General features: G+C 32.8%; 1 protein-coding gene across 25 annotated transcripts in view; it reads left to right on the top strand.

Annotated features, from left to right (window-relative positions):
* The window catches only part of LOC134252797 (trichohyalin-like), a 29136-nt gene that overhangs the window by 8545 nt on the left and 7778 nt on the right, over positions 1-12813 (top strand). For 16 of the 25 annotated variants that reach the window (XM_062735319.1, XM_062735321.1, XM_062735318.1 and 13 more), the window contains 7 exons: positions 1072-1197; positions 5622-5801; positions 6457-6570; positions 6830-6994; positions 7465-7584; positions 8487-8621; positions 10599-10676. In XM_062735319.1, coding sequence (XP_062591303.1) covers positions 1072-1197; positions 5622-5801; positions 6457-6570; positions 6830-6994; positions 7465-7584; positions 8487-8621; positions 10599-10676 — 918 coding nt within the window. Of the gene's footprint in view, positions 1-1071; positions 1198-5621; positions 5802-6456; positions 6571-6829; positions 6995-7464; positions 7585-8486; positions 8622-10598; positions 10677-11062; positions 11168-12639; positions 12730-12813 lie in introns of all 25 variants that reach the window. The other 9 variants (XM_062735342.1, XM_062735340.1, XM_062735339.1 and 6 more) reach the window with 6 other exon arrangements.

Here is a 12813-nt window from a genome sequence, read left to right as displayed (position 1 = left end):
ATAAGTGAAAGCGTTCTAACAGAAGGAATCTGAAAACAAAACTCAAATCTGCATATATACAACACTAGCTTCTGGGTTTGATAATATTGTATAGAATAGAAAACAATATTATGGGTGACCTGAAATATACTGTAAACCAACTTTTATTCGCGTGTGAGAAATTTTAGGGAAGTTCACGAGAACCTCGTAATCGCGAATATTTCTCACCGCAAACCAGTCCTTAAACTCTCTGTGTCTAAGAACAACAGATAAATAAAGCTTAATCGTGAAAATTAATCATCGCAAAGTAGTTTACCACTGGTAAATCGCGAAATAAAGTCGTCATGAATAAAAGTTGGTTTACAGTAATGACATGTATAACATCTGGTTAAGAGGTATTTTAAGCATACTGTATTAAGAAATTTTGGATAATTAAATGATAAATTGTTTGATTTAAGAGATTTTTGATTTGATACACATAGAAATTATTTTTAGAATATTTTTTACCCTATATTTCATGACTTTCTAAACCACGGGTATCACAAGACAAATTGTTTTGGGGACGGAGAATGTCTCATTGAAGTCCATGCAAGGTTGGGGTCCTCAGAAAAATGAGAATTGGTACAAAATATGTCACATCCCCAGAATTATAATAAGTTTGACCACTCGCATTGTAACTTGCACTGACCAGTAAGCATGAATTAGAATATGGCAATGAATGAACATGCATGTTGTTTATTCTGTAGGGTCAACAGAATTAACGAGTTATTATAATGACTTGGGACAATAAATGCTAGCAACAATAATTAGAAATATTAATTTATTAGGTATTTTGTAAAACATTTTGTATGAACATGTATGAAACTGTATAGTTGCACTTGTGCTCAGTTGAATTGTCCTATATGTTAGCTGCTGTAATATATTAAAATAGTTTTTAGGCTTTTATATACATCGTACTTTATAAAGATATAATTACAATGCGTGTATTAATGTTTTTAGTGTGTGTGTTATTAAAAACTCACGTTTTGGATTGATATTCATTTGTTTGCAGTGAAATAACACTCCTAATACTTGTACAATGTATTGATTTAGAAAGAGGTTAATGGTACCCCCCGAGCCCCTCCCACCCCTCCTGTGGGCCTCAATATACCCACGGAAGCCGAGAGACACAGAATCGCAGAGCTCAAGAAGAAGCAATATCGAGAAGAGTTACTGAGGGTATACTCAGATCCTGCTTTATTCAGTATCAATTTGAGTTTACTCAATCTTAGTTGAGTTTTATTCAGTATCAGCGAGTTGTACTCAAATTTAGTTGAGTTTTATTCAGTGTTAGGGATAGGGCTGTGTATTGAGCCAAAAATTTCGATACGATACGATACAATATTTTTTAAAGCGATATGCGATATATTGGATTCTGAAACAAGTCCATCAGAAAAGGCTTCTAAATCATTTTAATGCATACATTTCATAACAATTAAGTGTTTTATTACCCATTTTTAAGTTCTTGTCTCATTGTCTTTAAAAATAACACTTAAATTAAAACTTTTGATGACAGTAAAATCAACATGTTCAAATAAATTTCTCTTTAGATAATTATATAAAATTTTATAATTTATTTTAAATTATAAAAACTGTGTTATTTTCTTAGAATTTATATAATTATTGAAGGTTTTAATTCAAAAAAGTAAAATATAATCCTTGATGATTGAAATTTCCATCTTTTAAACAGAATTTGAAGAAAAAATGTGTGTCCGATACGTATTGGAAGTTACTTTCCGATACGATATTTTTCTTGAATATCGATACGTATCGATATATCGATATATTGATACAGCCCTAGTTAGGGAGTGTACTCAATATTAGTCTAGTTTTATTCAGTATTAGCAAGTTGTACTCAATATTAGCTGAGTTTTATTCAGTATTAGCAAGTTGCACTCAATATTAGTCGAGTTTTATTCAGTATCAGCGAGTTGAACTCAATATTAGTCTAGTTTTATTCAGTTTCAGTCAAGTTTCATTAGTTTGTTAGTTGAGTTTTATTCAGTTTCAGTCAATTTTCATTAGTTTGTTAATTGAGTTTTATTCAGTTTCAGTCAAGTTTTCCTCAGTGTATTAGTTGAGTTTTATTCAATTTCAGTCAAGTTTTACACAGTACTGTATAATCCCTATTAACCACCCCTACCCCTATAAGCGCCCCCTTAGGTCTTTTTCAATTGTCAGGAAATAAGGGCCCCCTGTAAGTGATTAAAATGAACCAGAATCATATGAAAATCAAAGTATTGAAAGTACTGGGAAGCGCTAAGCTAGTTCAACTAAACCCGCCTCTTGATCGCCTTGACTGTTACGTTAAATAACATCGAATGTAAGTTGTGTTACTATAACAAAGTCTTAAAAAATGCAAAAAAAAAATAAATAATAAAATTAACAAAGATAATCTAATTTACTATCTCGGTGCAATCTTATTAAAGAAAGTGATTTTACTTTTTTTAACCCTTGTTTGTTTGTCGCACCATAGGAAAGTAACACTGTTACCCGTCCGAAGAACAAGATTACCTGTGTTGCATTGTGGATCCAGGTTTCTGCGATAAAAATTGAATTGATATCAATTAATATTACAATCCGATTTTTTTCTTCTGACTTACCTCATTTCAGATTATATATATAGCTCTGCATTAGTTGGAAAGTTTTCTTTTTTTGACAAAGAATGGTGGACTTAACTCCCTATTTTGGATCTTTTTGCGATTCTTCTACCAAGCTGTAAATGAAGTGAATCCAAAATATGTTACGAGCAATGGAAAGAGCTACATATACTTGGTTATATTAGGTGGAACATTTGTGCATGAATAATCCCATGTTGTCATGTATCAAACTGAAACAAAGGTACATGAGTATCGTCTTCCGGAATTCGACATGTACCCGTAGTGGGTTTTAGATCACACAATCAATATTTATAGGAGGCAGGGCTATAGATCGGCGTCATTGTTGACATCTCTCTCTCTCTGTTCAATTGTTGGACTTTTTTTTCACAAATTATATTTATTACACTTATTCATCATGTGTACAATATGAAAGGGGGAGTCCTGTCCACAAGTACCTGTGATCCTTCATCTCTGACTCTCACACACATGAATTATAATTTATTTTAAAATTTACCGAAATAAAAAAAAAAAAGTTTGGCCATTCTGTTTCTCGTGTTATATTTGAAGCTGATTTGTCAATATTTCTTTTTAAAATAAAAATGTTTAATCAAATACTCTTCTACTTAGAAAAAAATATCACATTAAAATTCGATCGTATTTTTCTTGAACTAATTTTGGCGAAAATACTTTAAAATGCTTCATTTTTTTTACTATCATGTAAAACAGGTTGACAAGAAGTAATAGCCACAACACCCAAGCGTTCAGTGAAAAGGATTTTTTTTTGCCTCAAAATATTTTGTTACAAATAAAAACTACAAAACAAGTATAGACTCTATATAAATGCGTTCAAGTTTGTGCTACTAAAGGATAATTTGATGCTGTGAAATCATTATCATTGATAGCCCCCTGCATAATGCAAGTGTGATAATAAAATTCCTCGTTTGTATTTACATTGTTTGAAATAAAGGCTTATGCAGAAGAGGACGTGAAAAATGATGTAATGAAACTACAAAATGTAGATACAAACTAGATATAGTACCTAATTAAGTATTTTTTTATTGAATTATACTTCTAAAAGATTTAATTCCAATTTGATTTTTTTAAATACTCATTGAAATCTTAATGAGACTTTTAAATACACGTGCGCATAAATCTTTTTTAGGTACTTTAATCAATATATAAACATGTGTGGTCATTTTTTTTTCGAATTATCACTGCAGAAATAAGATTTGTGAAATATAATTATTAATACGCACCATATTGTTCAGAGATAAGAACCGCACTAACGCAGGATTTCCGAACATACGAAAATTGATATCGACTGTACTAATTTTAAAACACCTATTATGATATCTCCTACACTAAAGTAGCCGACAGAGGGTCAGGGATTTCCAATTGTACATTTTTAGATGACTCAGTAGGGTTACATAACTTGCCAAGTGGCGCTGTATTTCGTAGGCTGTCTAAACACTTAAAAAAGTATCACTCCGCGTAATAGAGTTGGTCATTTTGAGAACATAATATACATTATTTAAAAATATATATATATAATCATCTTTAAATAGAACCATATTACACCACGGAGATAATTTAGGTCAACAATAGTAGCCCTTGCAAAGGCATTATAGAACCCATCTGTTTACATAATTATGTCAGTATTTATAGAGGGCGCGTTAGGGGCGCGTTCAAGATCTTAGTGCTAGATAAATATTAAGTACAGATACAAAATTTGAACAAGAATAGCAGCCACGTAAAGAATATACATTCATAAATACTTATGCTAAGTTTAAAATCCTGCAATCCTACTTGGATAACACTTTGCATCACGCGACATTCTGTATATACCGGTATACTAACTGAAGGAATGTTCTTTATCTAATCATAAAATCTCACACATTCAATTTTTGCATGTCTATTTCCAATATATTAGTTATAAATGAAATGATTGTATAATAGAATTTATTTCAACATCTTACGGGTAGACGAGCTGTCTTTTCAAAACAACTGGGTATATAGCAATATATTAAACTACGCTTACGTTTACTAGCAACTATGGTATTGAATGCAGCCCTGATAAAAAATGCGGTCGGTAGAGGGCGTTGATAAAAAGATTGTGAAAATCATCATGGAATCTGAAGACACCCTATAAAGCGCTTGCGCATGCGCGCTTAGCGCTTAAAAATGTAGAAAGTGAGAATGAAATTTGTCTATCATCCAATTTCTCAATGGAAAATGAACAATTTAGCATAATTTGGATGGATTATTTTCACTTTAAATAAAGTTAGACATTATCCTAGTTGTTTCTTGTATTTATTTTCATTTTCAAATGATTTTTTGAAGTTAAAATATGACATTAAATATCATAAAGAGAACACCAAAATAACCGCCCACTTTTTGCAATTTTCTAAGCGCCCGGGACGGTTAATAGGAATTATACGGTATATTAGTTGAGCTTTGCTCAATATCAGTTGAGCTTTACTCAGTATCAATCGAGTGTACTCAGAATGAGTTGATCATGCTTTACTCAGTCCTGCCCTACTTAGAATCAGTCAGTCACACTTTACTTTAGATTAATTATCAATCAATTCAAGACTCCAAATTCTTACAATTATAAGATAGAGATAGAATGAAGTTTTGTCTTGAAAATATCTAAATTTCAAGCAATGATTTCTGATTATGCAACCTAAAATAAAATATCTTTTAAAATTAGAAAAGACTAGAGAAAATGAAATGGTCAACATATTCATCAGGCAGGCATTTTCGAGGGATAATACCAGAAATTTGTTAGGCAGCTTTTGGGCACTAAACAATCCTTTTCTTTTTAATATCTTTTGTTTTATAGATAGCATACAATTGAAAACTTCTTTAAACATGTCATAAAATTTTCAAGCTAACTAATGTGATACTAAATGAATTGCTTAGAAATTCTTTTTTTTTTTTTAAATCTAATTAAAGTTTTTGAAACAGCTTGGATTACAAAAAATAAATTTCTTAAACTTCCAGCAACAAAAAGAGCAAATACTGAACCGAGCTCAACACCAACTGGAAATTCCAGTGATCGACCGTCGCCAGGCAAATTCTGACCCCCCACCTCCCCTCGATCTGTCCCAGGCCCAGGACCGCCCACCCTCAGGGAGATGGGACCCTGATTCTTACAGACAGTCTAATTTTGGTGCCGTAAAGGTATGCTGTCTTCCACTCCTTATCAAACTAGCAGGACAACTATTTTGGGATTAGTCCAGATTTTAGGCCAAATGATTTTTATTTTGATAAAAATTTAGGGTTTGAGAACAGCTTCACTGTCCTGTATTCCTTTTTTGGTTGTTTCAGCCCAATATTTCTTGTAAAGTTTATCAAAATTGACAGTAAGGGGTGATCACTTGATTTGTGCATGCTGGGTGAATGTTTTTGAAGCATCTTCGCACTTTTAATTGCATGAGTATGTGTGAACAAAGTGAGAAATCCTTTTCAGTCCTCACTGAAATATATATATTTATATCAATGATATTTCTCACCTATTAAAATGTTCATGTTTTTAACGAAATATCACGTGTAACATGTATTTGAACCAAATGTATATTTCTAAAACTTTTAATAGTTTGAATAATTAAAATTGCATGCTTAATTTAGAGACTGACTTAACAAAATTAAATGTAAATACAAGTGTTTTGAGTTACATGTATTGTGCCAAAACCATCATTCACACAGAAAAGTTTAACTGGAAGCCATTAATGAATTCAAAGACATCTAGGTAGAAATTACTCAGATTAATACATCTGAGTTCAAAAAATAATAAAAAGTTACAACACTGACAGTGACTGGTTTTCTATAATTGCAGAGAGTGACCTCACCGCCACACCAAGCTAACATCGGTCACGATGATTATGGGTCTTACCGCAGACAGACAGAACATGAAGTCCGAAACAAGGAGTACAACGAATTCCTCGCCAAAGTATGTACTATATTAGTTGTACTATTGTAAATATTGCTATGACCTACGAACAAGAAATTCAATACAATACATATATAGTCCAAGGAAATACATAAGAATTTCTAGCTAGAGATTGAATGGTCAAGAATATTTTTTGGGGGGGAGGGAGGTCTTAGACTTAATTCTTTTGATCCTCTGTGTAAAAATCAGAAATACTGATTAACACAATCACTTTTCATTATAAACTGTGAGGTTTAAACTAATCATTTTTGTTTTGTAGAAACAACATATGGAGGATGAAAAGCGTATGAAATTAGTGGAACAGCGTCGTCAGGCTCCGGCACCAATCATCAAGGGAGATTACTACAGCTCCGAACAGTACGACCACAAACGACAGGCACTGAGGGACCAGCAGCATAGAGAGTACCAGAATTACCTCAAAAGCGTAAGTCTCAAGGGACTAACTCTAACCCTTACCTGTAAAAAGTCAGAATTCATGTCCTATAGTTATAGCTGAACTGTCAGAAGGTAGGTATTTGTGAACTTATAATCTAACTTACCCAAGTTAATGCTTAGTAATCTAAACTGTCCTAAAGGTGACTGTGTTAATGCATGTAAAATTAATTGTTGGTTGAAATTAAGATGGCATTAATAGTATGACTTAACTAGTAACTTACAAGTATGACGATTAAATGCTGTCATTGAGAGCGTTATGCTTTCTATGCTGCTCTGCATGCTGCCTGCAGATTGACCAGTCATCTGCCTACAGCATGTATTGTTTATAGTGCTGTGAGTTTGGGTGCATGCAGCCTGGTGTGTTTTGGTCTGTAGTGTTAGTAGCTGCATGTTAGGAGCTGTGTATTCAGGTTAGGGCCACTAACTGCTGGGTGGACGTTAAACAATTTCTATATATAGCAGCCTGCCACACCTCCAGAGGCATATGGGCTACCCATAGGTCAACAGCATTATATCCCCAAACAAAAATGGATGGAAAGACAAAGAAATATGGAATACAACCAGTTGTTGAGAAAGCAGGTATAAAATTGTGTTCAACTGCTTTAGAAGTGTTTTCTTATACTCAAGAATTTCATAGGCATATAAAGTGGTATATTCATTTGGATGATGCAGAACTCATATTTAACATGAACCAAATCAGATTCAAGTATTTACAATGAGAAAATGAGGGGCAGAATTTTAAAATTTGGAGAGATGTTTATTATATTCATTGTCATACATGTGGTAGGCATATGTTATATGTATCATACAGGAGAGTTTGTCATAAAACACTTGCGTATTTCTGAAGGATGCTCAGTGGAATCCGGTGTGGAAGGGTAATAATACAAGCCTCCCTATGGTAGAAAGTGAGCTCAGGTACAATGAGTATCGCAAAATGCAGGAAAAACAGAGAAATAGGGACTACAATTTTCATCTGAAGGTAGCCATATTTATTATGGTAACCATTTGTTGTGCCACACATGGTGGTAGGAAATATAGGTCTCTCATGGTTCTAGTTTGACATTTATTGGTGGTGAAATCTCTATATCTTGTATGGTATTGTTGGACATTGTTATTTCACATATTTATTTATATCTAGAAAATAGAACACCATTTTAAATATATTATGTAATTTTATTGAAGACGCGTTCCAAACAAGAGGTCCATCACAGCAGTGTAAAAACAAGTAGTATATATATATACTAGTGTAGAATTGGTGATGGTAATTGAGAGACTTGTATGGTATAGTGGTAGCCATTATTATGGTTTGTGGTAGCACCAGGCATTAGAAATTCACTCCAGCTCCGTAGTCACAAAGCACTAACTACATGCATAGTGTAACAATATGGGATGGTTTAGTACAGATTTGACCTTGACCTATGGACAGCCGTTTTGGGGGATAATTTAGTTTTGACTGTAGATATTTATATGTAATGTTACAGCATGACCAGAACAGTAAACGAGCCCCAACACCAGATTACCTTCAGGGTTTACCCCTCAGTCAACGGCAATATGATAACATGCGTAAAATGCAGGAAAAACAACGAAATCAGGAATACAACCAACTGCTGGCAAAGGTATACAGGGGTGTGATGGCACGGTGACTTGACATCTTTTTGTGGATTTTGATTGGCTATCTTAATCTTTCCTGGTTTTCATTTGTGGCACTTTGCACATGATCTTGAATGGGCACTGTCATTTTAGCTAATAATCTTTACTTTTTTCACAGATAATTAAAATTAATTATTTTTGCATTTGAATAATTTTTTAATTCATTCCTTTGAAATTCAGTATATAATTTTTTGCAGACTTTTTAAAAATCACACCTTTCTATATATCTGTTTTAATCTTTAGAGATGTGACAATAAGTAAAATTAAAACTGACCAGCCCAGCTGGAGGTCTGACAAGTGTACTAGACAATTACAAACGTGGTCAAGGGCTTTTATAATGCTTTGTAGAACCTGCTGAATAATTAGTAGAGCTTTTTTTGTTTGTTCTGAAGTGATTTGCCTTGTGTTTTGATAAAGAGTATGAATAAATATGAAGCATCATTTCTAAGCATAAAATAAAGTACATTTGTACATTTGAATTTTAATATATATTTAAAATAGGATACATAAATAACAGAGATTTGCCAAAGTGCAGTGAAGGTGTACTAGTATTTACTCGGAAATCACGGGAATGTAAATATAAGGAATAACTGTTAGATTTTTTGATTTCATGACAATGATCAATCGATTGGCTTGCATGATAATTTTATGCAGAAACGCCTTTAACATTTATGCAAATTATCATCCAAGCAAATCGATTGATCACATTATGAAACCAAAAAATCAGACAATTATTCCTTAATTAAAAGTAATCTACATACTAAGGCAAATGATAAGGTAAATCATTAAAACTCAGTGAAATTTCACATATATAAGCCAATTAACTACAGGTCACATATTCCTATATAAAATTACCCCGGTGACATTGTAGTTTAGAATTAAAACAAACTTAAGAAAATATGAAATTCTACATACATGTGTTTTTTTTTTTTATTTGAATAAAAATCAAATAGGCACATGAAAAATCAAGTGATTTTTAGCAGTTGCAAATCTCTGTTTTTTTTTATGTCTCTTGTTTATATTTGATTTATAACATCTTTTATATTAATTGATTTCAATGTTCTTATAAATTATAATTTGAATTTATTTCTCACTGTATTCTTTATGCATTATTTCCAACAGTTTTCTTAATTCTATACTATGCATTTACCACATGTATAATTCATGTATACTTACTGATAAAAAAAATTCAACTAGCTATGCAAAAGATCCTAGTTAATATCATAGATTTATATCTGTAAAATAATTTGATAATGTATGGTATTGCAATATTTTGTTTTTAGAAGTTAGACTGTGGTAAATGGTAGTGTCTGTCTTTTGTTTAATCTAATATTTCACTAATTCAACTAATCAATGATGTACAGTATATTTTAACAGATTTAATGTATGTATCAAACTGAATATTTAATGCACTCACTGTATGCACATAAGGTCCTGGGGGTAACTAAAAAGGATATATTGTTACACAATTCATAAATTAATTAATTGCAACATGTTTGAAGAGAAACTGAAAACAATAAGGAGTGCATATATACATTATGATTTTCTCCGATAGTATTAATTTTAACTTAAGTTTGATTTATGATTCTTTAAATTCGTGATCCCAAAAATGACCATGAGTTTAGGAAATGTAAAAATTTAATGATAATTGGATTGAAAATAGCTTATCAAAAAGGAACAAAAACTATTATATTTTGAAGAAAAGGAACATCACAAGCCTCATGCTTGTCATGGTTGTATGAATGCACTGGCTGCTTTTATAAAAGTTATTATGATATGAAGGCAAAATTCAGTCTGACTTAATCTATAAAATGAGAAAGAGGGGGGGGGGAGAGAGAGAGAGAGAGAGAGAGAGAGAGAGAGACACACATATTTGTAATGAAATTAAAATTAATTTAAACAAGGGAAACAGGTGGAATATTCTTTTTTTCTGATCTTTTTAGAAGGGTTTTGATAGACACCAGCCTCCCGAGACGAATCGTCGGCCGGAGCTGGGGATGAGAAGCGAGTTCCAGGACCAGGTCAGTACAGAGTTGTCACCATAGAAACCATTCCTCATGTTAAACGGAACATATAAATACATGTACATCTGTCCCACTCCCCCTCTCCTCCAATAGACTTTTCTCTTGTTGTTTAAATCTGCTTGCTGCTTCAGATTGGTTTGGGGGAATTTTATTACAAGTAATACTTAATCAGATGGATTTAATTACTGGTAAAAAAAAAATTCATACATGATTGCTTTTATATATAGAAAATCATAATTTTCATTCATCTATTAATGAAGATTTCTTTCACACATTTTTTTGAATGTTCTTATATATGGATGCATGTCTGGCAAATAAATGCAGAATTTTATAGAGAAGGTACAAATATTCAGTTTAAGTCAGTCTCTGCTTTCTTTAAATAGTTCCAAGACCCTCTAGCTAACAGGGGTACACGCTCCTCCGAGATGGAACAATATATGAGTCGTGTCGACAATCAGGCTCGATTTAATCTGAACTCACATATACAGGTATTATCTCCCCTGTGTCATCCAACATGTCTTGCAGAGCATCTGACTTACTATAAATTACTAAATGTACTTTTTTCCATGTGGGTTTTTAGTTCATGAGTTAACTCTCACATTTTCTATGGATTTGTCCCAGCATTATATCATAAAAAGCAATTCATATTTACAATGGATATCCAAGAAATCCGCCAAATTTTCTACCTCTGGATAGAACAAAAATGGCGAATCTGCTTGAATTACAAGCCATGGAAAAAAGTATGTTTTCAGCATTAACAATCCCAGACTAAGACAGATATATACATGTGTATGTATTTATATATAACTCAAACGAATTCAGCTTCTCTGGTAGAAGGTTTTCTGTTGTCCATTGTCACCTTGTCATTTCTTGGACCTCTCAATCGATTCAACAAATCAAAAAGTGTTTGCCACAAAGCATAGTTTACTTGAATAAGTAACACAAGTGTTGTAAAGGGAGATAATTACTTTAGAAATGGTAAAAATTCTATGTTATGTCATTAGATCTTGTGGTCCTGTGCACACATGGTATGGGTTTGGGGAGGGGGGGGGGATTAGAAAACACAATATATGTATGGGATTTAGATAAAAATCATATCCAACCACAAACCAATGGGAGTTTTTTTTTTTCATCACAAATTTTTCACTTAGCCATGAGCCTTCAGCTGAGATGAACTAAAAAAAAAAAGTGAGATGTGAATCGGGTGAACATTGGCTGATACTAAGTTTTCCCTCCTCTCCCCCCAGTGTTCCCTCCCATGCCTAGAGGCTCTGCAATATGTTGGGATAGTCTGGTTTACTGGGTTTGAAATTCTCCTTGTTTTACATTTTATATGTTTTTAAGATCACCTGGATTTGTTAGTTATGTAGATTTCTGCGGTGGTTGTCATGCACATTTTTATTTGTTTCCCAAGTTCTTTGATTTGTTTCTGTTCCTTTCTTGTCTTTTGTTTTAAATGTAGGTATATATTTGTTACCTGTATTTGTTAATTGATACTTTTTTTAATTACCACGGTACATCTAAAATCAGATTATTACATTAATTGAAATTCATATACATATATTTTTTGCTTAATAAATGTATCAATTGATTAAATATGAATATTACTTATGCTCAAGTTCAAGACATTGTTTTGAAGAATAAATTAACTTAATTTACACTGTTTGAATGTTTCACAGCTTAAAAATTAGTTGTGAATTAGATGAGTGTATTATTCACGGTGTGAAGGGTTTCAATGCTTCTATTCTGGAGATTCACTACTGGGTTTTTAGTCACACATTGAAATATTGGTGCTGAACAGGACTTCTTGAACATATAGTCCTTGACCTTGACCTGTGTTTGTTGGTTGTTATTTGGTAGTTTTGTTGGTTATTGTATGGTGGCTGATGTAGAAAGGGTAGGTAATGCTATGGTGTTTGGGTCATTTTTCTGTTTTCTCTTAATGTGAATTTTATGGTAGATCGCCCCTCAGGCAGTGTCCAGTGATTATACTCGGACCCACAGTGGCAAGCTCCAATCTTACGGATTGACGACGGAGACACATGATCAGGTGAGGGGACCTTGACCTAAATTCACAATCTTGTCATACTGATTTTGACCTTGACCTGAATTTCTCAAATTTGTCATCCTGACC

Source organism: Saccostrea cucullata, unplaced genomic scaffold (assembly GCF_032062105.1).
Source record: "Saccostrea cucullata isolate Sc308-1 unplaced genomic scaffold, CSIRO_AGI_Scuc_v1 ctg101, whole genome shotgun sequence".
Taxonomy (NCBI): domain Eukaryota; kingdom Metazoa; phylum Mollusca; class Bivalvia; order Ostreida; family Ostreidae; genus Saccostrea; species Saccostrea cuccullata.
Note: the sequence above shows the minus strand (reverse complement) of the source record. Positions and strands in the feature narration are given on the sequence as shown.